This window comes from Kryptolebias marmoratus, linkage group LG12 (assembly GCF_001649575.2).
Source record: "Kryptolebias marmoratus isolate JLee-2015 linkage group LG12, ASM164957v2, whole genome shotgun sequence".
Lineage (NCBI taxonomy): Eukaryota > Metazoa > Chordata > Actinopteri > Cyprinodontiformes > Rivulidae > Kryptolebias > Kryptolebias marmoratus.
In genome coordinates this window covers 7,952,534-7,978,056 of record NC_051441.1, presented here as the reverse complement: position 1 = coordinate 7,978,056, position 25,523 = coordinate 7,952,534, and the positions used below count along the sequence as shown (strand labels likewise).

General features: G+C 36.2%; 3 protein-coding genes across 4 annotated transcripts; 2 read left to right on the top strand and 1 right to left on the bottom strand.

The window, feature by feature from the left end:
- Window positions 1–8,805, top strand: stxbp2 (syntaxin binding protein 2). 2 transcript variants are annotated; one of them, XM_017425250.3, is made up of 19 exons: window positions 1–82; window positions 2,090–2,139; window positions 2,221–2,302; window positions 2,807–2,883; window positions 2,993–3,068; window positions 3,209–3,312; window positions 3,452–3,600; window positions 3,698–3,782; window positions 4,203–4,333; window positions 4,496–4,603; window positions 4,994–5,051; window positions 5,150–5,215; window positions 5,392–5,472; window positions 6,477–6,618; window positions 6,777–6,883; window positions 6,998–7,096; window positions 7,188–7,273; window positions 7,894–8,051; window positions 8,164–8,805. In XM_017425250.3, the coding sequence occupies exons 1-19, from the start codon at window positions 46–48 to the stop codon at window positions 8,220–8,222; spliced, it is 1,755 nt and encodes a 584-aa protein (XP_017280739.1). In that variant the 5' UTR covers window positions 1–45; the 3' UTR covers window positions 8,223–8,805. The 2 variants fall into 2 exon arrangements, with proteins under 2 accessions (XP_017280739.1, XP_017280738.1); XM_017425249.3 differs by having other exon boundaries at window positions 7,891–8,051.
- A 240-nt stretch (window positions 8,806–9,045) lies between these two features.
- On the top strand, window positions 9,046–16,399 carry LOC108241243. Its single transcript, XM_017425261.3, has 13 exons — window positions 9,046–9,532; window positions 10,196–10,273; window positions 10,439–10,595; window positions 10,768–10,922; window positions 11,148–11,318; window positions 11,412–11,550; window positions 11,663–11,832; window positions 11,923–12,072; window positions 12,227–12,374; window positions 12,452–12,540; window positions 12,870–13,052; window positions 13,209–13,247; window positions 13,356–16,399. The coding sequence occupies exons 1-13, from the start codon at window positions 9,482–9,484 to the stop codon at window positions 13,791–13,793; spliced, it is 1,968 nt and encodes a 655-aa protein (XP_017280750.1). The 5' UTR covers window positions 9,046–9,481; the 3' UTR covers window positions 13,794–16,399.
- A 1,642-nt stretch (window positions 16,400–18,041) lies between these two features.
- Window positions 18,042–25,517, bottom strand: LOC108241321 (myosin heavy chain, fast skeletal muscle). The gene is made up of 26 exons (XM_017425359.1): window positions 25,226–25,517; window positions 24,713–24,786; window positions 24,541–24,628; window positions 24,345–24,462; window positions 24,136–24,259; window positions 23,898–24,034; window positions 23,444–23,699; window positions 22,955–23,197; window positions 22,674–22,850; window positions 22,432–22,577; window positions 22,239–22,329; window positions 21,741–22,130; window positions 21,520–21,646; window positions 21,324–21,442; window positions 21,052–21,248; window positions 20,784–20,967; window positions 20,525–20,690; window positions 20,206–20,330; window positions 19,763–20,071; window positions 19,479–19,682; window positions 19,266–19,391; window positions 19,001–19,171; window positions 18,792–18,896; window positions 18,609–18,704; window positions 18,357–18,488; window positions 18,042–18,169 (listed from the first exon to the last, which is right to left on the bottom strand). The coding sequence occupies exons 1-26, from the start codon at window positions 25,494–25,496 to the stop codon at window positions 18,152–18,154; spliced, it is 4,194 nt and encodes a 1,397-aa protein (XP_017280848.1). The 5' UTR covers window positions 25,497–25,517; the 3' UTR covers window positions 18,042–18,151.
- Window positions 25,518–25,523: the final 6 nt, after the last annotated feature.

The following is a 25,523-nucleotide window of genomic DNA, read 5'->3' as shown; positions in this document are numbered from 1 at the left end:
TGAACCATAAGGAAGTGACTGACTGCCCAGGCGACTTCAGTCAAGATGGCACCGGGTGGGCTGAAAGCAGTGGTCGGAGATAGTAAGTGACAGATTGATTGTAACCTATAAGGTTTCCGAAGTTTATCAGAGTTGAATTATCAAGAAAGTGCGTCGTTTTCTATCTTGTAGAAGTTTTGAGACTTGATTCTCAAACTATGAACCGTGTTTGAAACGTTGATCTGTTTCTTCCTGTTTCACGCTCAAAATATGACAACGTAATCAAGAAAAATAACCTTTCCGCTTAACAAGACATGGATAAAACGTCTCACTGTTGTGTAGCTTAGTATTTTCTGGCAGAATACTTCGGTTAGTTTTGTGACATTTTGACTTAAAAAATTACGCGACGTCAGTGAATAAATTTGCGACAGCTAAAGCTGTAGGCTAACGATTGCTAGCTAATGTAAAAGGAAGTTTAGCAGCTTTGGTTGACACATAGACCTCAGCTTAAATAGAAGAAGGATGTAACAAATAAGCATCATAATAACGTTTGTTACTTTGATTCAGTCGTTTTTGTATAGTTTATTCAATAAGTTTGATCATTCTAGTTGGTGCAATGTCGCTTTGGACTTTTAAGTGGTGTTTTGGTTTTATTAACCAGTATTCAAGCCCATCGGCGAAGGTGATAATGTTTTTGCCAGTGTGCGTGTTCGTTTGTTCCAATAGCAAAATGTCTCAAGAACCAGTGTGTGGATTTTAATGACACACAAATATAACTCAATAACCTTTGGAGTCAGCCCCATTCAAGATGGCCGCCACAGCTAAGCAGCCTTAACAAACACAAAAATGTGTATAATTCATCCGGTTTTACAGATATTGATCTAACTGATTGTGCCAACTGATCCAGCAAGGTCTGTTTTTAAGACTTTGCCATTAACTATTACAGTCATCTCTGCCTGTCTTTTAGTTAAATATCTCATGAACCACTTGATGGATTTCAATGAAACTTTCAGAAAGTAATCATAGACCTATGTACATTTACAGTGCATTGACTTTTGGAGTCAACACAATTCACAAACTGGTATTAGCAAAAATACTAAAATAACTAAGTCATTCGATTTTACAGATTTTGAGCTAAATCAGCGGTAGTAGCTGAGAATCCTTCTCACTACGTACTTCAGGCTCTAATAGATCACGCAAGATCTTGATATATAAAACAAGATTGTTCATAACATCATTTACAAAGTTTGTCCAAAACAACTATAATTTCATCCCTTCTCATCATAAGATGATCTTAATTTAAAACTCTGTCATGAAAAGCAGCAGGCGATATGTATTTCTTCGGTTATTGCTAGGCCTTTAGTTGTTAAAATTTTTATATTCTAGCCTTTTTAAAATTCACTGTAATAAAGCTATAAATTGTATGGCTGTTGAGTAGTGTTTGAGGAATCCGTACGAGAGAGTGTGGCTTTCTTGTGACACTACTAGAAGCATCACTTGAAGGGAAATTATGTAAATCTGAGTTTTGCATCATTTGCACAGGGGCGTTACTGCTCTGTTAAGGTTAAAAAAGGAAGTAAAGAACATCACTGACATCAGTGTAGTTCTTCATTTCTTTTTTATATGTCCACACTTCTTTTGTGCACTGTAAAAAGACAGAGCTGTAAGTGTTAGAGGTTCTGTGACTCAGTTTTCATGAGGAAAATGTTTAGCAGTGGTAATAAGCCACCCACAACCTTTTGAAAATAAACTTTGTACTTTGTAATTTCCACAAGAGAACATGAGGAAGTTGCACTCAGCTTTGTAAATTTAAATACTAACTATGGTTGGTTTTCTTTCAATAAAGGTCTTAGTGTCTAAGTTGGACAGTTGAAAATTATAATCTTTTATAACATTGTTTCTCAATAGACAGCTGTTTCTCGTACTCTGGTATATATTTTCAATAAAAAAACTATAAGCGTCACAAAAAATGTGTAAGTTATCCTTTATTTGAAATTGGACCTGCTACTCTATTTTTAACAAATTATGAAAAAAAAGTAAGAATGAAAATTAGTGTTACATATACTGTATATATTGCATGACATACATTTGCAATTGTTCTCTTTGATAGAAATCCTCAGTGGGGTTATCAAGAGTGTAAAGAAAGATGGAGAATGGAAGGTAAGTTGCACATTAAGAAACTATATCCCATTTTATGCTTTTACAAACTGAATTTATGGTGTTTTGTATGTCACTCTATAGGTTTTAATTGTGGATCACATGAGCATGAGGATTCTGTCCTCTTGCTGCAAGATGTCTGACATTCTGGCAGAGGGCGTGACCAGTAAGTTGCATTTTTGTATCCTTTAGTGCTGTCTATATGCTTTCATTTATTACTGTTGTGTTTTTGTGGGGTCTTTTATTTATATTTCAGTTTTTTATGATAAACTTTATTATAAGTTTTATAAAGTGTTATTTAAATTAAACTTTTATTAAGACCTTAAACTGTGCAGTTTACAGTAACATTTAAAATGTATGGTAAGATATTTTTAAAATATTTTTATTATGCACTTATACTTTAACCCCTTTTATTTTTTTATCATTTTTTTAAGTAAGAGGATCTATAGTTATCAACAAGAAAAATATAACAATGTTACAGAATAAAGCAAGAACAAAATTTGCCAAAAAGTTTTTGTATTGCTGTCAACATGTACTACAATTTTATAAATGCCCTAAATTGTGTTACTCTATTTATTCTAACATGATGTTAATGACACAAATAATGACATTTGCAATGGCATTTGATGAAATTTGTCAAATTAAAAAGTTGCTCTTTTGTGCTTTCTAGTTGTAGAAGACATCAATAAACGCAGGGAGCCAATTTCCAGTTTGGAAGCCATTTATTTGATCACACCAGTGGAAAAGGTTACTTGTTTCTTGTTTTTTTTTTTCATTGTTAGATTTATGTTTTTAATATAATTAAATTCTTTTTTGTTAACAGTGCATTAGTATTTATTTTTATGTTCAATTACAGTCAGTTCGTGCCCTCATAGCTGACTTCAAAGATTCAACGTTTACATACAAAGCAGCACACATCTTCTTCACTGATAGTAAGTTGGAAGCAAATACAAAAAAAAAAAAAAAAACTTAACAAGAGTTAAGTTTAGGTGCATCATTAAAAGATCTTAAATGACAACACGTATAAAGATTTTAAATAAGCAATTGACATTGAGTTTTCTGTTTTCTGTAGCCTGCCCTGATGATCTCTTTGCTGAAATTGGAAAATCCAGAGTGGCCAAGGTTGCCAAGACTTTGAAAGAGATTAATGTGGCATTCCTGCCATATGAGTCTCAGGTCTCCTTTTTTTCCTCTTTTCAAATTTCAAGAAATTATCTAAGTTAAACAGACTTTATTGACATTTATATGTACAGCATGATTGTTTATTTCAATAGTGATGAACAGAAGTAAACTTCAATCCCTCTCATTTCTGTAGGTGTTTTCTCTGGATGACCCAGCTTCATTGTACTCATTCTACAGTTCCAAGACAAATGAAGGTAGAAACAAAATGATAGAGAATCTGGCAGAACAGATTGCAACACTGTGTGACACACTTAATGAGTACCCTGCAGTTCGATACCGCAAGTATGGAAGCCTTACTAGAACGTTTCTTTTGAAGTTAGAATAGATTGCTACTTAACTTGCATGGTGATTCAAAGTTGTGTAACACTGTATCTTTTAGGGGACCTGAGGAAAATGCTAAACTGGCTGATGAGGTCTACCAACGCCTTACTGCTCATAAGGCCGATAACCCAAAAATGGGAGAGGTTAGGATTTATTAACACTGCTTCACACAGCAAGTCCTAACCAACTTTTCAGTATCAGAGTACAACCTTTTTTATCTGCAGCTGTTCATTTTCACAGGTTGTAGATATTTCTGTGGTTTCTGGGTTTTATTTCTTATTTTTCTTCTGCTTTGCTAGTCTTTTTCCCTCTTTATCTTCTTCTTTTCTGTCTTTCTTAGCTGATAATTCCTTGCTACAGAGATGGGTCTTGACAGGCATGTATTATTGTTCTCCTTTTGCTTCCACATATAAACTGCATTGGCATGCCACTAAAATTCTCTAGATTTATTTTTGCTAATGTCAGAACTGCTAGGTTTTTAAATATTGTCTTGTGTTTCAACAGGTATTAAAATTACACTATCAAAAAAGAATTGAAGTTCATGACTACGTATTATTTTTTAGGGTCCAGATAAGGCACGATCTCAACTACTGATTGTTGATCGTGGGTTTGATCCCATCTCACCTATTCTACATGAGCTGACCTTACAAGCAATGGCTTATGACTTGCTCGATATCAAGCAAGACATCTATATGTAAGTGAATATCCTAATAAACAAATGCTGCTTTTTATTGACACTTGTTTATGTGCTGTCCTTGCAATAGTGTTTTCTCATTAGTGTTTCTGTCTTACAAGTTGTTTTGGATAAAATAATATTTTATATTAATGCTTTATGTGTGTGCTTATTAATGTTAAGTTACCAGACAACTGGCATTGGCAATGCAAAAGAGAGAGAGGTCTTACTGGATGAGGACGATGACCTCTGGGTTCAGCTCAGGCATATGCACATCGCAGATGTAACAAAGTGAGTTTATCATGGCTACACCTACATAAATGGATCCCATTATGACACTTTCTGGTGTCTTCTGATTAGTTGTTTTACCTCATGTGATTCTTACTTTTATGTAATTTATTACAAAAAGTGGTTAATAAAATGTTTAGTTGTTACATAGTTAGGATAATATATATTACATTAATTTGTCATGAAAATTATCTGTGCCAATCATAACTTTTAAAGTTCATTTTTGGTGTTAAATCTAAACAAATTGGATGGATTTATTTGCATCATATAGGCCATTAATATAAGAAATTCTGATGTCTGTTTTGTAATTAGATTATAATGTGATTACACAGTGGTACTCTAAATGTTTTCCTGTATTTGGTGACTACTCTTCCTCTAATTCCATTGTTGCAGGAAAGTGACAGAGCTTCTTCGCACCTTTTGTGAGAGCAAGAGAATGAGCACTGATAATGTAAGTATTATACTAGTGATTTCAGGTATTATAGATTTCCATGGTAGATTATACTAAATATTATGTTATACATTTGATTAACATTCTCTGCCTTTTAGGCCAACATCAAGGATCTTTCTCAGATGTTAAAGAAGATGCCGCAGTATCAGAAGGAGTTAAGCATGGTGAGTAAAAGGAACAGAACATTTTCATTTTTTAGTATCTTTATAATAAAAAAATAACATTATAATATAAAGAGTCATATTTAGGAGAGAAATACAGATTTATAGTTTTGATATTTTTAAATCAAAATTTAGAAAAAAAAAAAAGTAATAAATTTTCACACCATTTTTCTTCACAGTACTCTACTCATTTGCACTTAGCAGAAGCTTGTATGAAGAAATTCAAGACTTCTCTTGATAACGTTTGTGAAGTGGAGCAGGTCAGTATGGAGTGTGCTATACAAATTTGGCATTATTAAACAAATCTTCCCAAGTTTGACCCATTTTGTTTTAACAACCTTATCACTGTTTAAATATACACAGTTTATATTTATATTTAACAACAACAAAAAACTGAATTTATTTATTTATTTTTTCTGGGGTATGCTAACATACTATTGGTACTGTTTGGTGATATTTAATGACAAAACATAATTGGAATATTGCATAAGAAGCTTTGAAGCAGACATAAACATCCATATGTCTCCAGAAGTGCAAAGAAAGCTGTTATGTCATGACTGTGAGTTGAAAGGAAGTTAATACTCACGTACCACATGCTACTGTATTAATCTGGCCATCAGCTGAAGCATGGGATGAAGCCACAGTCCAGACCGCTGCCAAACCTCATTGTGTTGTTTGTTTGTGTGCCAGGCATGCTTCCAGAGGTGACATGCTTTTGCCACATTTAGTCTTGTGTCAGATGAATCTCAAGCACACAGAAAATGATGATCTAGGCATGCTTGTGAGTTGCAAGTGTTGATGGACTCTTTCTTTTTTTTATTATTAAATCACTCAACCACAGTAATGGATTGTCAGCACATCTGAAAGCTGCCTCTTTAATCCTGTGAGCATGTTTTGGCTCTAAGATGGATAGTGAGATCCAAATGGCAACAGTGCTTTCAGCTGTCATTTGGTCAAGTGTTTATACAGTTTAGGCAACCAGGAATAAATCCATGTATGTATTGTTGTTATTTTGAAGTATATACAAGCATTTTTCATTATGTTGACATAATTTATGGATTGGAAACGTGAAACTCTAGGTTTTTCTCTTCAATATAGGATAAATAAATACTTGACTGTCGGATCATTGTCTCATAAATGCAAAGTTCATTGAATAAAATCAACAAAAAACTCTTTGTGTGCCAGCTGCCATGTGATTTTGCTGCCAATTTGGTGATTGATATTTCAGTAGCAGCCAGTAGTTAACCAGGAATGTCTTCCACAGGACCTGGCAATGGGAGCAAATGCAGAGGGGGAACCTCTAAAGGATGCCATGAAGAGCATTGTTCCTGTACTCCTCAACAATGATATTGAGGCTTATGACAAAATCCGCATCATATTGCTGTTCATTTTCCATAAGAAAAAAGGTTTGTACTTATGTTAGCATTTTTTTAAATAAGCTCATTAATATAAAATCCTTTAGGGGTTAAAAAGCAAATGACTGTTTTGTTATGGAGTGAATAGCAGAGCATCTGAAATGTTTTAAAGGCCTTTACAAAGTTTACATATGAGTCATCATGTTTAGGTATCACAGAGGAGAACCTTGCCAAGCTCATCCAACATGCAAATATACGGGAAGACAGCAAAATCATCACCAACATGCAGAAACTGGGCTGTAACATTATAGCCGGCGTAAGTGTTTTGTTACAAGAAAGGTTATTAAACTGCTGTTAATATAAATGTCCTCCTTCACTATTTGTTGCATACATGTTTTTTTTGTTTGTTTGTTTCTTTTGGTTTTGTCAGGGCTGCAATGCTGGAAAAATGTTGCCAGACCGAAAGGAGAGAACAGAGAGTACATACCAACTCTCTAGATGGACACCCGTCATCAAGGATGTCATGGAGGTAATAATGCCAAAGTGAATTTCAAATTTTTGTTGTTTACCCACCTACATTTGTTTCAGGATTTGACACCATTTGAACTTTTGTTTTGCAGAATGCCATTGAAGACAAACTGGACAGGAAACAGTGGCCATTCATCTCTGATCCTGCGCCAATCAACACAACTCAGACTGCAGTCAGGTGGGTTTCGGAAACAGAAAAGTTTGTAAATGCACATTATTTTCTCAAGATTTTGGGTATAAAGAAAAAAATAGATTTTTTTTCTTTAATCATTTTGTATTTTGCTTGAATGAACCAAGTGGTACAGCAGGCAGATGATGTGGTCTGGTAAAAGCTTTTTTCCCTGTAATTAAGTTGGAGCCCATCTTTTGACAGAATAAGCTGGGGTCGGAAGGTGAAACTAATTTAGCTTTACTATGATTGCCTTCAATCCCAAAAGGAATTCTCATAGTGGTAATGGTGCCTGTACAAACCTTGGACCTTATTTGACATATAATCTGCATAATGCACAATGGTTGTCAGCTTGCTTTTAAGCAAAGTGCAGAATTAAAGAAGAGTAGTCATTAGTAGCAACCCTATGATGTCAGATGGTTGTGTAAAACCAGACATGACAGGTTGAATACTGTTAAATTTGACCTGTGGACCATTATGAGACAGATTAGCACAATGCAAAAATATACATTATATGTAACATGTTTGTAACCTTAGAAGGAAAAATCTAATTGATATTGAAAATTTCCTGAAACTGATAGTTTAGTAACTTGTTACCAAATAACAATGTTCCAAATCTTTTACAGCAGTGCACGATTTGGACACTGGCACAAAAATAAGTCTCCAACAGAATATCGCTCCGGCCCTCGGCTTATTATCTTTGTGATTAGTGGGGTGTCACACTCAGAGATGCGTTCTGCTTACGAAGTCACTCGAGCCACTGAAGGGAAATGGGAAGTTCTTATTGGTAAGCAATAGTTTTTTTTTTTATGAAGTCATGATTCTTAATTGTATGTCTGCCATAAATGTCTTTTTTTATCAGTCACTGAAAACCTTTTTTTTTTTTTTTTCTTTGACAGGGTCATCTCACATCTTGACTCCAACCAGCTTCCTTAATGACTTAAACGGTTTGGACTAAATTTCCAATCCTAAATCTTGCTCCCTAAGCAGGGAAGAGCACAAATGAATAGTTACAGTTTTTCATTAGTCTGGTCACTGGTATTCTGCCTTGTCTGTCATAATTACTTAACTGAAATATGAAGAGATGTATATGTAATCATTGAAAGTAACTACTGATTTTTTATTTTAGAATGGTCTTTTTATTGCTTTCGTGTCTTATTTAGGGTTTCTCGTTCTTCTGATTGAAGTTGTGTGAAAATATTTAAGTATATTTGTAGTAATTTGATTAACTATTCTTATCCAAAATCTTGTTGTTATATATTTGATTTGCCGAAATATGCACTCAGAAAACTAGATGATCTGAGATCATGTATGTAATGAAAATGTAACTTAATGGGACTGTATAAAATGATTTTCTTCCAGGGCATTTTGTCAAATCTGGGAATTGCTTTCTCAGACTATATGTGACAACTGCTACAATGAACTGTTTTCTTAATATTATAAAAAATGTACAAAAACCATGTACTTTAATATATACCTGGGAACTTATGGGGTGGATGTTTGTTTTTCCAGTCAATAAAATAAATTATAAATGAAATGCAGTTATTTCTAATTTTGTATTCTGTTTGTGCTCAAGATGATCTGTCTGTGCTTGGGAATAAAAGTTAAAGAATTTTCTTAAAATGTCATTCATTATTTTCAAACTGCATAAAAAAATCTTTAAGATATTTAATAGACTGTTCAGTCATCTCAGATTGGCTATCCTAATATTCTTGATCTATCCTATTTGTAGTTTGAAAGTCTGAAAAACAAAAGGCATTGCTCTCATAGTAAAAAGTCTATTATATTTGGACATTTGAGTAATCTCATGGGCTTATAGCATAATCATGATGGGGTCTTTAAAATGAACAAAGTTTAAGTAAAGCCTTAGGTCAAAAAGAAGAATATGTACATCTTAGTTAAAGGGATCATCCCTCTTCATGTTGAGGATTATGTTTTTATCTGGGATTACAAATGGTGATATTAACAAGAGGGCACTATCTTGGGTCTTAATAGCGATAGGTTAATACTCACGACTCAGAACTCTATTTAAAACCACTCTACCATATTGTAGCATCAGTTGGAATCATCTCTGTTTCACAAACAGCCGTACATCTAATGGAGATTCATCAGTTCATATGAAGTGTTTTGTTTTTTTTGTTTTGTTTCTTGCTAGTCTCATTTAGTGTTTAGCTTCAAACCTTTTGGATTGTTTTTTTGTTTTTCCTCTACATTTTTATGATGGCATCTGCTGGAGAGGATTGGTTAGCAGAAGCTGCTGATGAACAGGTGAAGTGAAATTATGTATTTGTGTCGTAATAATTACTGGTATTTTATTTAAATTTCAATAAAATGTTTGATTGTTCTTATGCTTCTCAGTGACATATAATACGCAGTTTGTTGATTATATCAACTGAACAATTATTTTGATGTTAGATATATGTTACACATTGATCTCAATCTTTTTTCCTGATTAAATAAGATTATCTATTACACATACAGTAATAAATAATTTTCATTTGACAGTAAGTTGTGACAGATTCAGAATAGTTGTGACAGATTCAGAAAAAAAAAAAGTGCAACAGTTTACACCAGTTCTTTTGTATTGAAATGGTGAAACAGATCCTGAATGTAACCAGTTCCTCACAGTGGCCACACATGAATGAACAGCATTGCACTTTGGGTCCCAATGTAACTAAATAATTGTACCAAAAGTCATGACAATGACTTACCATTTTGTGGACTGGTACATCACCGTTTTACTCCTGTTCTAGCAATAGATTCACAAACATTGAGAACACCTTAGTTTGAAGATACCGCTGCTATTTTTAACAGCCGAATACTTGACTAGAAATGATAAAAAGGAGAGTATATTCACCGGCACAAGTGGTGGATTATATAAATTACTATTTCGTGTATTTATTTTATTTTTTGTTGTTGTTGTTTTCAAAGGAACCTGAGATGGATAATACTCAGAATTTGAGTACTCCAGATGGAGACAGGAAGGATCTGTTGGCACCAGTCCATCAGGTACAAGTTCCTTCTCTGCATACCTGCTCCAATTCTTTATTGGTTCGTTCTGGCCAGTGGTGGCTGCAGATTTGTCAAACTCCTTCTATGTACTTGAGCATAATTACTGTTCATCTTTTCCTTACTTACGTTTTATTTTTATTTTTTTTAACAATTTATAAAAAGGAAGAACCACCTGGGGAGCAACAAAAGTTCAATAATATGATTGCTCATGATCAGCATGGACATACAGAAGAACAGGAATGTGTAGTGGATTCCTGCAGCAATGTTCCCTGCTCACCTGAACACACAGACAATCCAACCACAAATTCATTAAACATAGGTAAAAAAAAGAACAACAAAAAAACAAAAAACAATAGTGAAACTGTCAAAACTGAAGTGTCTCTGTCAGTCTGTTTTTATTTTTGTTTTTTGTTTTTTAAATCAAACACTTCTTTCTTATATGTGCATTTTCAGACAAACTGAATTTAATTTAAAGTTCAACTAACTTCTAGATCCTGAAATGTTCTTCAACTTTTTGGCCCTCACTCAAAGCCGAAGGCTCGATGATCAGCGACTATTTCTTCCATCATTACCAGGATTACAGAATGATAATAGCACTTCGAATGGGGACGCAAGCTACTTGTGTTATTTGGTCTCTAAAGTCCAGGTTGGTACATTTTTCTTAAAAGCAAATAAATAAATAAAAAATATCTGACTTTCAAATTCTTAGATAAATATTTCACAAAATGTGATTAAATAACACCAGTCTGTTTTAAAAGAAATCTGTTGTTATTTTTAAAAAAAATACCTTTTCAAATCTGTTATTGACTATGTGTTTTACTGTGGATACTAATCAGAAAATCATATTCTGTTTTTCTCCAATGCTTTTTAGGGCTCCAGAATGGATGACCAAAGGTGTTTCTTACCTCAAATTCAAACGTCCGAGTATTCACCAAAAATTAAAAAGTCTGCCTCTGGTCTTGGTCTTGTTCGCTCAGCCTCCTTCAGTGGAAGTTCAGATTTAGAACAACTAAAGAATAAAAATAAAGAATCTACTAAACAGGTTTGTGTTCAAGAGGCTCTTGTCATTTTTAACTGCAAGGGTCATCTGCTTTTACTCACCTGAATTTTTACTGTTTATAAACTTTCTATCTAGGTTTTCACACCAGCTGAAATTGAAGAAATTTTAACTTTAATGAATCATTTCCAACGAGGTCGGATGGATGAACAGCGATGTGTATTGAATCCCCAAGATACACCCAAAGACCACCTCAGTCTGAACACATTGCCACAAGGTTATAGCATATTTGCATGTTTTATTATATATCTGACATATTAAAATGACAACCATGTATTTAATCATATATATATATATGTATATGTTTTTCTTCACCATACAATGTTTAGATGCTGAAAAGCTCTTCACCTTGCTGGCAAACTTTCAGGGCCGTCGGCTTGACGACCAGCGAATGTTTCTCCCTTCATTACCAGGAATACAGAATGGAGGAACCTCCTTACCATTATCTCCTGCTGAGAGGAACGCACGCTATTTGTGTTACTTGGTTTCAAGGGCCCAGGTTGAACACAAATAAAGCATAATGAGTTTCACTTTTTTGAAATGTAGACATTTTTTATTCTAGACACCTAAATAACTTTTGTCTTCACAGGGCTCAAGAATGGATGAACAGAGATGCAATGCACCAGAAGTCCTCAAAAGTCTGTGCACTCCCTCTGCCCAGCACAAGAAACTCACATCAGACATGTCTGATGAACCTCACCAGGAGCCAGCCTTTTTAAAACCTGATAGACACTGGCAGGTCAGGTGTACTTCCATTCAATATACTAATATAGTCTATATATATAGTCTATATATAGTCTGACCTTTAATTTTCCTATTCCATTATTTTTGTTTAGGCCAATAAAAGGATGTCAATGACAATAGAAAAGCTCATAGTCTTTTGTTTCTTTTAGGACTTATCTGTAGACGAGCAGGAACAGTTCTTTGAGACAATAAGACATGCACAAAGTAGACGTATGGAAGAGCAACGGTGCTTTTTACAACCCAGCACACCTGCCACACCAATACACAATGGAGGAGTTTTAAATTTTGTCCCCGTAGGTCAGAAAAACACACAGACACATTTGACTTATGTTTATAAGATGTCATGAAAAACTATTTGATTTTTCTTTCCACAGGGGCAGGAGCTGATGCCTTTGTCAATATTTTCACTTCTAGTCAGGCAAAACCACTTAATGATCAGCACACTGCACCTCCTCAGCCAGAGGTAAGAGGAAACTTTAGATTGAATGAAAATACTAGAAATACAAAAGCTGCTATAAAGTACAAATTTATTTTGAATTATTAATAAATGTAGGCATTTTGAAATTTGTGTGTCCTAGTTTTACAATTTGAGCTAAACCTTTGCTGCTCCAAGTTAAGATTTAATTCCTTGAATAAAGAATGTGTGTTTTACGTGAAGAAGAAATGTATGTTGATCGTGAAATATTTGCCCAATAAACAATTTTACTCCTGTTTTACGTTTTGTTAAACTACAGTATTAATATGGACATACTTGAAAGCTTAACAACCCTTATTTAACATTCTTTTTACTAGGTCTCAGCACCACTTATCATGGTGGATGAAGGAACACCTGCCACACCGAGGAAGGACTATTGTAGATGTACCTCTCAGCTCCAAATGGCTTGTACAGATTCTGGCCCTACTTTGACCCTACCCAAATCTGCTTCGTTTACTCCTGAGACAGAATTTCAGAAAAATCAAGACTCAGAAGCACAGGTAAATAAAACAAGATAAATACATAATTTATTTGATTGGAAGTCTACAGTGATGACACATTGATATTTATTTATTTATTTATTTATTTATTTATTTATTCATTTATTCATTTATTCATTTATTCATTCATTCATTCATTCATTTACTCATACACAGATGAAGCTGAAAGTGTCAGTGAGCATAACACCACAGCCGGTAAGTTCTTCCTCAGCATACTGAAAATTTTAAGCTTGCTGAACTGAATTCTGAAAAGTTAATTAATTTATTTTTAAAGCGCTTATTTATTTTTGTGTGTATTTTCAGGGACTGAAAAATGACTTTCAGATTCCAGAAGTCTTTTTAACTCTTGGTGCTCCAGGAGATAATGTTGTGATTCCCCTGAGCCCAGTATTTGGCAGACCCCTATCCTTAGATTTAAATCTTGTCCCTAAAAAAGATGCTAAATCCAGTGACACAAGTCCCAGGAAAGATCATTCACAATCTTCATCTCCCTATCGTGGTAAAACACACCTTGTAACCTCATGCCCAGAAGAGAAAGAAAAGCTTCTGACCACCTCTGCCAGTCTAGATGAAGATTGCTCCTCCTCAAATGAAAAGATACACCACTCAGCTCAGATGCAAAAAGGAACTGCTCAAGGAGAAAAATGTAAAGGGGCTCCTGGAAAAGTAAAGGAAAAGGCAGAGCAAGGAAAGGGGAAGGGTGCTGGAAAGAAAGATAAGAAGAGTTGTATCATAAAGTAATTATTTATGTTGTACATTATGGAATCGATTAGAAAATTAATGTGAAATGCTATTAACTTGGAATTTGACATTGAAAAATGTTTTTGTTGTTTTCAAAAATCCACAAAGCTGTATCAGTTCCAAAAAGCAGAGAGTGTGAGGTTCAAGCTTTTAAACTGAGATATTATGCAAGCTAGGTTCACATGCAGATTACACTCACTCTTCTCACAATTGAGGTTCTATTAATTTCTCCAAACTGATAAGACAGCAGTCTACTGCAAGTAACATCCTGGTCATTCATAGCCTGACTACAGAAACCCTATCTAAAAAATAATTTTAAAAGTTTAGGACAACAACCTAAATAGTCCACAGGATGTACAGGAGGGTCAGTGTTAATGTATACAGTTTACTAGTCTGAAATATTTTATCAGTCTGTTAAAATTTCATAGGTCTTTTTGAGTAGGTTGAAATGACTTGTTATAATATGCTAGCACTAATGGAATTCCTAAGATTAATTGGGGTATACAAGGTGTTGGAGAGTGAAGCCCAAACTTGTGATTTGTGGGATGATAACTGTGTTGGGGATAAATTTTATGTTTTATTTGAATGTAAAAACACAAAAATTATTAAAAAATAGAAGAAGTATATACCAAAATATTATGTTAATTTCCCCTCTTTGTATAAACTGATTCTGCTTAGAATGTAAGAATAATTTTTAAACAAACATTCATGTTTAATAATTTAATCACAATATCCGCTGTAAGATTTTGTACCCAGAGACCAATCATTTGTCCACTAGAAGATATGTGTTCATACTAACGTTATGTTTATGTTTTTGGGTCTGCAATCAGGTGTTGTGGTTATTGTACTGTTGCCTCAAAGCGAGGGATCTGGTTCTTTCAGGTGTATAGGCCTTTATGTGTGGAGTTTGCAAGTTCTCCAAATGCATGAATGTAAAGTGTGGAGTCTAATTTGTCCTCAGGAGTGAGTATGAGCATGAATGGTTGGTTACCTTCCATGCTTCAATGTTGACCCTTTTAGAACTGGCGACATGTACGGAGTGTACCCTGCCTTTTGCCTGATAACAGCTGGGATTTATTCCAGCCCACCTGCCACCCTGAACAGCACAGTGTGAGTACAGGAAATAGATAGGTGGGTTTATGCTTTTTCATGAACATGCATGTCTATCAACTACATGTTTCATGAATAAAATAATCTTTTTTAATCCTTTTCAGTGAGGTAATAAAAGACAGCTGACTACATCATGACCCTGGCTGTGGTGCTGAAGAAGCATGTAAAATGTCAGTTAAAGTTGTACAGGAGATCAATCCCTCAGCTGTCTTGTCTGAAATTAAATAGGGCTGAGAACCATTCCACAGAGGCTGAGAAGGGATTATATGTCATCTTGGAATGGAAAGGAAGAACAGTTGCCTTCTAGGTTGGGATGACACCCAAAATAAGTTCTATGCCAGTAAACAAAATGTCAGAGATGCCAGACGTTAACAATTATCATGACAGTGAATGAAAACTGAATTCACAATCACAACTAAGAATTTATTGTTGTGATTGTGACAGCAAACACAGCAGTACTTTTCTGACTTCTTTTGGTGTTTTTGTAAACTACATTATCAAGCAAAGTATTTTATATTTACTTAACCGCCTTTCTCAAGTAATGTTGCTCATGATAGATGGACTAACATAGAAATATGGGGCTGGATTTTTTAAAAATGATAAAATATGACAAACATATGTGAAGAGGAGTCTGAGTAGGATTAAACAAGTATCAAGTATCACCAGGACAGGAGCATCAAGAACCAGACAAAACCCCTTTGTAAACTTTACAAAGTCATAAGCCATTCTGGTACTGATACTTAAATCAAATTTTGTTTTATACTTAAATAATCATGATTGTAGTGTTTTAACATAAGCTTTTTAACTTAGTATTGTTTTTGATGGCAAAAACCTGAAACAACCAAAAGTATGAGTGTTTAACACGTAGGGGATAAAAAGAATGAACAGTGTTATTTTCTTTAGTTTTAAGTATATAATTTTAGTAAGCCTAATAAACTATTGAAGGCATAAATGGCTTTGACGAAAGAAAGGACAGTTGCTCGAGTCTGTTATATGATACTGTCTTTCTGTCTTAGCAAAGGAGACTGCCTTCAACAAATGCCTTTATGGCACTCTCCTGCAGTTGTCTTCAGACTTCAAGCCAGTTCTAAAAATATCTTGGCAAGCTGATTTGCAACTTGTTAGTGTGAGATTGTTATCTGTAACCTAACCCTGTGTTTAGCAACAAACACAAGAGCACTTTTAAAGCTGTTAATAGTTCCGGGCACTTTCAGCCTTCAAACAGTGTGTGATTTTGTCCATGTCCTTCCGTTTGTACTAATTTTAATGTATCAAGAATCCTAGCTATACCACAAAAGCAAATTACTGAACGATAGTCAGATTTTGTACATGCCGAGATAGTGGAGGATTTTCATAATTGTTTGAAAAAACATTCTTATTATTATCTGTGCAGACCTTAGGCTTTAAACTTTAAACAGTAGCTTTGAACATGATTCCAAATTTATTTAAAATTTATGTAAAATGTCAAATTATTTTTTGTTTAAAATAATTGAATAAACAAAAGTGCTGTGAATAAAATGTTTATTTTGTACACATTACAACAAAATGTTTATATCATATAAACTTTGTGTTGTGGTCCTTGACATCTTTTTTTTTCAATATCCATATCAGTTTGCAACAATTGAGTTACTCCTAGTATTTCTGGCCTATATGACCCTTCGAAGTGAGCCAGGCTGCTTTTTAAATAAACCAGTCAACACTGTTCAAATGGGCTCTGCTGGCAATAAGAACAGATCATAAATTTAGCCTGTTGTTGGGATCCACTTAATTTATATTACTTGTCACATTGCATAACTCTCAGAGCAAAGGGCACTTGAACCAACAAGTAGCAACCAGGGAGTACTTGAATTCCTGCAATGGTTATTGGATTGTAATAGGCCAATTGTCATTCCACAGTAGTGTCTCACTTTTCTAAGCATTTACTGGCTTACTTATAAGCCCTAACATAAAGTGAAACATCCTCATGACAGGAGCTACAGCAGGGTAAGGTGCCTTATGGACTGTAAAGAATGGTAACAATTGTAATAAACACACAAAAAACAAAGGTCAGACTAGTTCATTGTAATGTTCTAAAAGTCATTTTTCATTTGGTAAATTAAAATGTTCCCAGGCTTGTGTGACAAGTCTACACAAGTAAAATATTTCCATTTGTGGATTGCTAAACAAGCCAACAAACAAATGAAAACAACTGGTCACTGGTTTATATATATATATATATATATATATATATATATATATATATATATATATATGTACCATTACAACCATTCATCATAGGTACGAGTAAATGTAAATTTTAGAGGAAATTACCTGCATGTATGTATGTATGTTAGAGGATTTTTATTTTTGCAAAAAGCAGCCACTTGTGGCTCAGTCTTCTAATAACTAACTGGAATGGCTAGCTAACCTGTTGACTAAATGTATTTTGTAGGGGGGAGGGTACGGGCTGTGATCAGAAATGGAAAGGCATTTCCAACTCAGGGCTCATGTGTCAGAGCAAATTTGCTTTGAAGACTCCTAGAGTTATTGGTGTTGTTTCCAGTGAGATGTTTTATGTCAGACATGTTGTCCAGATTAACATGTAATGATAGATTTCTTTATGTTCTTTATGACAATTTTATTTTATTCAGGTAACCACTGACTTAGAATATGTTACCCCTGACACTTAGTTTTACAGGGGTAAATATATTAGGCCTTCTTAACATTGCACAGTAAAAAATATTTCTAAATTATGTTGAAGCAATTTTTTTTTAATTTAATGTCAATTTATTTGGGTTATTTGATGTCAAACCCGAATGTTTTCAGCAAGAGGAAAGTAATTGGCCTTACTCTTCTATTACTTTAAAAGAGGAATGAATGTCTTTTTGCAGCTCTCTGACATGCATTTTTTTGAGAAGGTGAAAACATGAAATAAATAGCATAAAATGTAGACTGTTAAACTGTGATTGTAAAGTACTGAAGTGTTACTTTAAAATAAGATGACTTGAGGAAAATGCTTCTATTTTTTAGTCTGTCTTTTCTTTTTACAATATTCAGTATGGATTTTATAATTATTTTACAACTGTGCTTTAGCTCCAATTTTGGAGCTGAGGTGTTTGACAAACAAACAGTAAACAAAAAAACAACTCTTATACACCATTTCATTTTATGTAAATGCTTATTTATTGAAGTAGTAAATGGAAAAATAATTCAACAGTTGTTTCATATTTTATGAACTCTGTTGAACAGCTTCATTTAGATGTGGTCACTTATTCAGCAGACTCACCCTGAAAAACAAGACAAGAAAAAAAAATGGTGAAAGATTTGAAATCGTTTGAGTTATTACCTTACATACATGAATCAACACTTCTTGATTTCATTATCAAATTCAGCAGACATACTAAAACTTGTCTAAATTGCAGTAAGAAGCCCAAGTTAAACTTATGTTGAAGATATTTAGACACAAAATGTTACCTTTCCAGCATCACGGCTCTTGGCTCTGAGCTTGTTGACCTGGGACTCAGCGATGTCAGCACGCTCCTGAGCCTCCTCCATCTCATGCTGGACCTTCCTCAGCCTGGACATGTGGGTGTTGGCCTGCTCCTCCTGTATAGTATTTAGGGATACAGTATGATGTGTTATATTTTGTTATGAAAGTCAGGTTTCAGAATATAATTACCAATATGTATCACCTCTCCATAAAAGATAATGAACTATTTCACTTACAGCCTCCTCAGCTTGTCTCTTGTAAGCCTTGACTTTGAGCTGCAGCTTGTCCACCAGATCCTGAAGTCTGGACAAATTCTTCTTGTCCTCCTCAGTCTACACAGAGTTAAAACACAAAATATGACGTAAAACTAAGAAATACATTTATGCATTAAAAAATATTTTTAAGGAAAAACTAAGTACCTGGTAGGTCAGCTCCTTCACTCTCCTCTCATATTTGCGGACTCCTTTAACAGCATCAGCTCCACGTTTCTGCTCAGAATCAACTTCAGACTCCAGTTCCCGCACCTGTTACAAGTTGATAAATAAATAAATATTGATGTTTCAAGAACTATTTGTGGCATACACATATACACATTCTGTAATTAATCGCTGCACATATCAGTTCATACCCTCTGCTCCAGTTTCTGGAGCTGCTTCTTGCCACCCTTCATGGCGAGGTTCTCAGCTTCATCCAGACGGTGCTGCAGGTCCTTAACTGTGACCTCCAGGTTCTTCTTCATCCTTTCCAGGTGAGCGCTGGTGTCCTGCTCCTTCTTCAGCTCCTCAGCCATCATGGCAGCCTGTAATATGGAGCAATTTCAGGTTAGAACTTAAAAAGTGTTGGGATACTTAAGCAGGTGTTTGGTAGCAATTAAAGAGGAAAAGAGGGCTTACATCAGTGATGGCCTTCTTGGCTTTCTCTTCAGCGTTTCTTGCTTCCTGAACAGCATCGTCCACCTCACCCTGAACCTGGACAAGATCAGACTCCAGCTTCTTCTTGGTGTTCAGAAGGCTGGTGTTCTGAAAATTAAACAAATAAAACTTGTTGACGATGTGCCTTTTATATCTGTGATACCTTTAAGTTCATGTAGATTAATAAAACTCAACCTGAGAGTGAAGCAGTCCAACACGCTCACTGGCATCAACCAACTCCTGCTCAGCCACTTTGCGTGCTCTCTCTGTCTGCTCCAGAGCAGCTCTCAGCTCCTCAATCTCAGCCATCATCAGACCATTCCTGCGCTCCACCATGGCTACCTGCTCCTTCATGTCTTCCTGTCCTCTAACAGCCTCATCAAGGTGCAATTGGGCATCCTAACCACAGAAACAAATCAGTGAAAATGTTTTTTACACTGAAACTCTTGGATTTAATATCTGCTGTATGCCAAGCTCACCTTGAGCTGTCCCTGAACATTCCTCAGTTGTTTCTGGGACTCAGAAGCCTGCCTGTTGGCATGGCTCAGCTGAATCTCCATCTCATTCAGGTCTCCCTCCATCTTCTTCTTGACTCTCAGGGCATCATTCCTGCTCCTGACCTCAGCATCAAGAGTACTCTGCATGGAGTCCATCACCCTCTGGCTGTTTCTCTTGATCTGCTCCATTTCCTCATCCTTCTCAGCCAGCTTCCTATCAATCTCACCCTTGACCTGGTTGAGCTCAAGCTGGACACGAAGAATCTTGGCCTCCTCATGCTCCAGAGTGCCCTGAATTTTTATAAAAAGATACTCAATGTAGCTTTTGCAAAAAAAAAAGAAATATTTCATAAGCAACAAGCATGTGAAAATGTTTTCTGTGTTGTTGTTTTTTTTGCTTCAATAGACTGCAAACAATATTTTACCTCAGCTTCCTCTAGTGCAGCCTGAATTTCAGATTTCTCTGTCTCCACAGTCTTTTTGGCTTTCTCCAGCTCATGGATGCTCTTTCCAGTCTCCCCAATCTGTTCAGTCAGATCTGAGATCTCCTCTACAGAGCAAATGAACATATTAATACCTATTGTACCCATACTGGTAACTTTTTTTAAAAACTATATATAGAAAATGTTAAAAAGAAAAATGTTATTTTTAGGCAACACAAGGGCTACAATACAAACTGTTTTGGTTTTGTTTGTGAATTTATTTGTTGTAAGATTTTGTATATGTATTTGAAGATTGACATACGCTGCAGGTTCTTGTTCTCCCTCTTCATGGTCTCCAGCTGATCCAAGGCCTCCTCATATGAGTTCTTCATCTTGAACAGCTCAGTGCTCAGAGAACGAGCCTCCTTTTGGGCTCCCTCCAGCTCTGCCTGGCTCTCCTCATACTTCTGCTTCCATTCTGCCAGCACCTATTTTTGCATAGATTGAGAAAATAAGACTAGTTGTTCCTAGACATATGTTGCCTAGTTAAAAACATTTTAGATTTTGAAAGTTTATATTACCTTGTCAAAGTTCCTCTGCTTCTTGTCAAGGTTGGCAGCCAGAGCATTAGCTCTCTCCACATCAATCATGAGGTCCTCCACCTCACCCTGTAGCCTCTGCTTGGTCTTCTCCAAAGAGGCACACTTGGAGTTCACAGCCTCAATGGATTCCTCAGCCTCCTGCAGGCGCTGGGCAAGCTTTTTCCTTTGATCAAGTGGTGGTGAAATTGGTTAAAAGGAGACAAGAGAAACAAGTGACATTGTCAAAGACAAAATCTGAGTAACATACTTGGCCTCCTCCAGCTCCTCAGTGCGTTGGATGGCATCGGTCTCATATTTGCTTCTCCACTGAGCCACTTCACTGTTGGCCTTGGACATGCCTCTCTGCAGCTCAGCCTTGGCCTCCTGCTCCTCCTCAAACTGCTCCCTGAGCAGGTCGCAGTCATGGCGGGCAGACTGGACGCCATGGGCCAGGGCGTTCTTGGCCTGTAAAACACATAGTCAGAATTAGTTGGACTTGTTTATTGTCTTAAGAAAACAACTGATGGGGTGTTTTTATACCTTCACTTCCTCCTCCACGTGTCTCTTGAGCTCCTCAATCTGCTGAGTGAAAGCCTGCTTGCCTCTTGTCAGCTGAGAAACAAGAGCTTCTTTCTCCTCGAGCTGGCGAGCCAGTTCACCTGTGAAAGGTTCACATCTATAAGTGCTAGACTTTTTGAACATGATTCACAAATTGCTTTATTTTTCAGTCACTTACCATTCTCTGTCTGAAATCTTGCCTTCTGTGCATTAATGTCATTCAGTTGGCGAACATTCTCATCATTCTTGGCTTTGAGTTCACTCAGTTGGTCCTCAAGAGTTCTGCACATTTTCTCCAAGTTGCCCTACAACCACAAAACATTATTTTAAGTCTCCTGGCTAGTCTGTCATTGACATTATATCTTTCTGAGTATGGTGGAATGAAAACTGGTATCTCACCTTTGCTTTGGCAACAGCCTCCATGTTGCTTGAGAGGTCATCAATCTCCATCTTGTACTCGCTCTTCTCCTTCTCCAGCTTCTGCTTGACGCGCTGCAGGTTGTCGATCTGCTCTCCCAGCTCAGCAACGCTGTCGGCCTGCTTCTTGCGGAGAGCTGCTGCAGTGGCTTCATGCTGCAGGGTGGATTCTTCAAGATCACGACGCAGCTTCTGGAACTCAGCCTCACGCTTCTTGTTCATCTCAATCTGAGCAGCTGTTGCTCCACCAGCTTCCTCAAGCCTCTCACTGATCTCCTCAAGCTCCCTGGAGAGGTCAGCTCTCTGCTTCTCTACTTTAGCACGAGCAGCCCTCTCAGCTTCAATCTCCTCTTCCAGCTCCTCAATACGAGCCTAGATTTGGGTGTATGACAGTAGTGTTGAGTTACATAACTGGAAAGAACAGTTAAATGTTACATAATAATACACTTTTTTACAAGTATCAATTTCATCCAGTCTTACCTGGAGTTCCTTGATCTTCTTCTGAAGCTGAGCACCAAGTGACTGTTCATCCTCAATCTTGCTGAGAAGTTGGCTGATTTCAAAGTCCTTCCTGCATTTCAAAAGATGGTACTGTTCTTAGTTTTGAACACATATTTAATACTTCAGTACAGTACTTCTGTTCAGTTTTAGTAATACTGAATAATTCATTTACTTCTTGATTTTCTCATCAGATTGCTGCTTGTCATTCTCCAGATCCATTATGGACTCCTGGGCCAGTTTCAGATCTCCTTCAAGCTTTCTCTTGGCTCTCTCAAGGTCCATGCGGAGCTTCTTCTCTTGTTCCAGTGAGCCTTCAAGCTATGAAGTAATAATAGTCATCTTTAAGCATCAATATAATGAGTCATTTATACTTACACATATGATCTCCTACAGTCAAAGAAGCTGTTTTCTTACATCGTCCACTTGTTGTTCCAGCTTTGTCTTGGCCTTGGTCAGAGTGTTGACTTTATCTTCCTCTGCCTGGAGATCATCCAGTGTTTGTTGATGAGCCTCTTGGAGGGCTTTCTTCTCCTTGGTTAACTTGGCAATCGACTCATCCTGAGTAGCCATCTCCTCTGTCAGATTTTTCACCTAAATTTTGCATGAGAGATACACAAAAATATAATAGCATACACTGATTAAACACTGTAAGTGTAGATATTGAAGTCACACTTGTGCATGTTTCTAATATTAACCTTGTTTTCAGTGGCATGTTTCTCCTTCTCCACTTTGGCCAAAGTGAGCTCTAAGTCATCAATGTCCTTCTTCAGCTCAGAGCATTCATCCTCCAGCTTCCTCTTCTTGGCAGTCAACTCAGCATTGATTTCCTCTTCATCCTCAAGTCTCTCAGTTGTTTCTTTGAGTTTGGCCTCAAGCTGGATCTTGCTCTTGATGAGCCCTTCACACCTTTCCTCAGCATCTGAGAGATTCTCAACTTCCTATGATTTTTGTTAAGTAGAAAATAGTTGATTATTGTTCTCCGAAGAATAGTATATTTACTTAAATGTATAGCTATTCAATATTTAGTAAATGGCATAAGTGATAGTCATTTAATAATACCACTCACAAAAATAATTAATAACATTCTCTTTTTGTTTGCCAACATTATGTTTTAAAAATAGGACTAATTATTCATTATTTAAACATATTGTAGAGAAAAAAATGGGAAGAGTTTGTCTACTTACAGCAGACACTTGGAGCTGCAAGTCATTCTTCTCCTGCATCAGGGAAACCATTTTCTCCTCCAATTCCTTCTTCTTGGCCAGAGCAGTAGCCAGATCTGATTTCATCTTGTCATAGTTCTCCTTCATATTCTGCAGCTCCTTCTCAGTCTCAGCACTCTTCAGAAGAGGCTTGATCTTGAAGTACAGTTTCAGCCATGGCCAGTTCTTCACATTCATGAATGAACGAATGTTGTACTGGATTGAGTAGATAGACTCTCTGTAAAAAAAAAATTATAAACAAAATCTATAACATGTATAACTTGATATACAGTATGTGTAAAGATTTGAACACATGATGTATCATGAAGTATTTTGTAAGAATTACTTTTGTTTCTTTTCACCTGTCTCGAGAGCACTTAAATTGCTGCCTACATGAAATATTGAGAAATGTATTTGTATTTTCAAATTATCTTACCTCCTCTCCATCATCTTAACAAACTCTTTCCTCATCACATAACCTCTGCAAAGAGCCTGAGTCATGGTCACCAATGATGCCAGTTTCTCATCTCTCATCTCCTCAAGAGTACCCAGCAGGCCAGCTTTGAAGAACACCTATGTTGTCATATAAAAAGCATTTATCTCAGTACACAATAAAACCACTGGATATACATATTTTTGCCCAGAGGTTTTGATATCATCCCACTGAAACATACCTTTGTGTGTCCAAACCTATACTGAGTGTGGTCCACATCAATGGAGCCCAGCAGCTTCTCTGCAGCTTTCTTGTTGTCAATGAACTGTCCCTCAGGGATGACGCTGGCATTCAATACTTTGTATCTAAAAACATATAAAAATGCAATGTTTTAATTTTTGTATTGTCCACCTAAGGTAATTTTAAACTCAACACAAAAACAGTTTTCACCTCTGCTTGAAGTCACCATAGAGGATTCTGCTGGGGAATCCCTTTCTGCAAATTCTGATGCCCTCCAGCACACCATTACACCTCAGTTGATGAATGACCAAGAAGTTCTCCATAAGACCTAGTTGTTGTGGTTAGAATTATTATCAATGTCAATGTGTATGTTGTAGTGCAATAATTAGGACAATGGCCTTCTTACCTGGGGTCTTTGATTCATTGGGGATCAGGCAACGCACAAAGTGAGGATGAGTGCTCCTCAAGTTGCTCATCAGCTTAGCCAAGTTCTCCTGTGGATGACCATCATGAAATATTTCATCATTATTTGAACATTAGGTTCTCATTGGTTCTAAAAGTTACAAAACTTTACATACCCTGAAAAGAGCAGACACAGTCTGGAAGGAACCACCCTTCTTCTTACCACCCTTCTTTCCACTAGCGGCAGCCTCTGTTTTTCAAATAATGATTAAATGTTATACTTCTGATATCTATCAATATTCTTTACAGTGTATTTATGGTCTTTTACAACCTAAAGATTACAGTCTGACCATACATTAGTTTTATGAACATAATGCCTGCCACATGTTCATACAACTATTTATTACGATAAATTTATTGTTTGATACAGCATGTAAAAATTTACATCACATTTTGTGTAGTAATAAATGCCACTAACTCTTTAATTTTGAGAGTTTTTACAACCATTTCAATGTATCTGATTTAAAGCTAAAAAGGATTTTATGTCTATATTTACATTTCACTGTGTGTATGTCCAGTGTCTTTCACTATGGATAAGCATCTAATCAAACAACGCTTTATCCAAAATATTGGATACCATTGGAACATTATTATGTGACACTTGATTATTCAACTCATTTTTTTCTTACCGTCAGCTGCACCATGGGATGCATAGAGGAAGCACAGCAGTTTGTTTCCAGACTTCTGGTAGAGCTGAACAACTGAGTCATTCAGTGGGTCCTTGTTCTTGTCCAGCCAGCCAGTGATGTTGTAGTCCACTGTACCAGCATAGTGAACCAGGGAGAAGTGAGCCTCAGCCTTGCCCTTTCCAGGCTTTGGCTTCTCAAAGGCCTTGGTCTTGCCAAGATGCTGATCAACCAGCTTGTTCTTGAAAGTTGTATCAGAGGCCTTGGGGAACATGCACTCCTCTTCAAGGATGGAGAAGAT

Excerpts from the sequence above, each read along its gene's own strand:
- stxbp2 (XM_017425249.3), top strand. The coding sequence starts at position 46 with ATGGCACCGGGTGGGCTGAAAGCAGTGGTCGGAGATA. Across the intron at positions 2,303-2,806 it reads TCTGGCAGAGGGCGTGACCA|TTGTAGAAGACATCAATAAA; the intron begins GTAAGTTGCATT and ends TGTGCTTTCTAG. Across the intron at positions 7,097-7,187 it reads TCATCAAGGATGTCATGGAG|AATGCCATTGAAGACAAACT; the intron begins GTAATAATGCCA and ends TTTGTTTTGCAG.
- LOC108241243 (XM_017425261.3), top strand. The coding sequence starts at position 9,482 with ATGATGGCATCTGCTGGAGAGGATTGGTTAGCAGAAGCTGCTGATGAA. Across the intron at positions 12,541-12,869 it reads CTGCACCTCCTCAGCCAGAG|GTCTCAGCACCACTTATCAT; the intron begins GTAAGAGGAAAC and ends TCTTTTTACTAG. Across the intron at positions 13,248-13,355 it reads TGAGCATAACACCACAGCCG|GGACTGAAAAATGACTTTCA; the intron begins GTAAGTTCTTCC and ends GTGTATTTTCAG.
- LOC108241321 (XM_017425359.1), bottom strand. The coding sequence starts at position 25,496 with ATGTTCCCCAAGGCCTCTGATACAACTTTCAAGAACAAGCTGGTTGAT. Across the intron at positions 24,629-24,712 it reads CTGTGTCTGCTCTTTTCAGG|GAGAACTTGGCTAAGCTGAT; the intron begins GTATGTAAAGTT and ends GGTCATCCACAG. Across the intron at positions 18,897-19,000 it reads TCCAGAAACTGGAGCAGAGG|GTGCGGGAACTGGAGTCTGA; the intron begins GTATGAACTGAT and ends AACTTGTAACAG.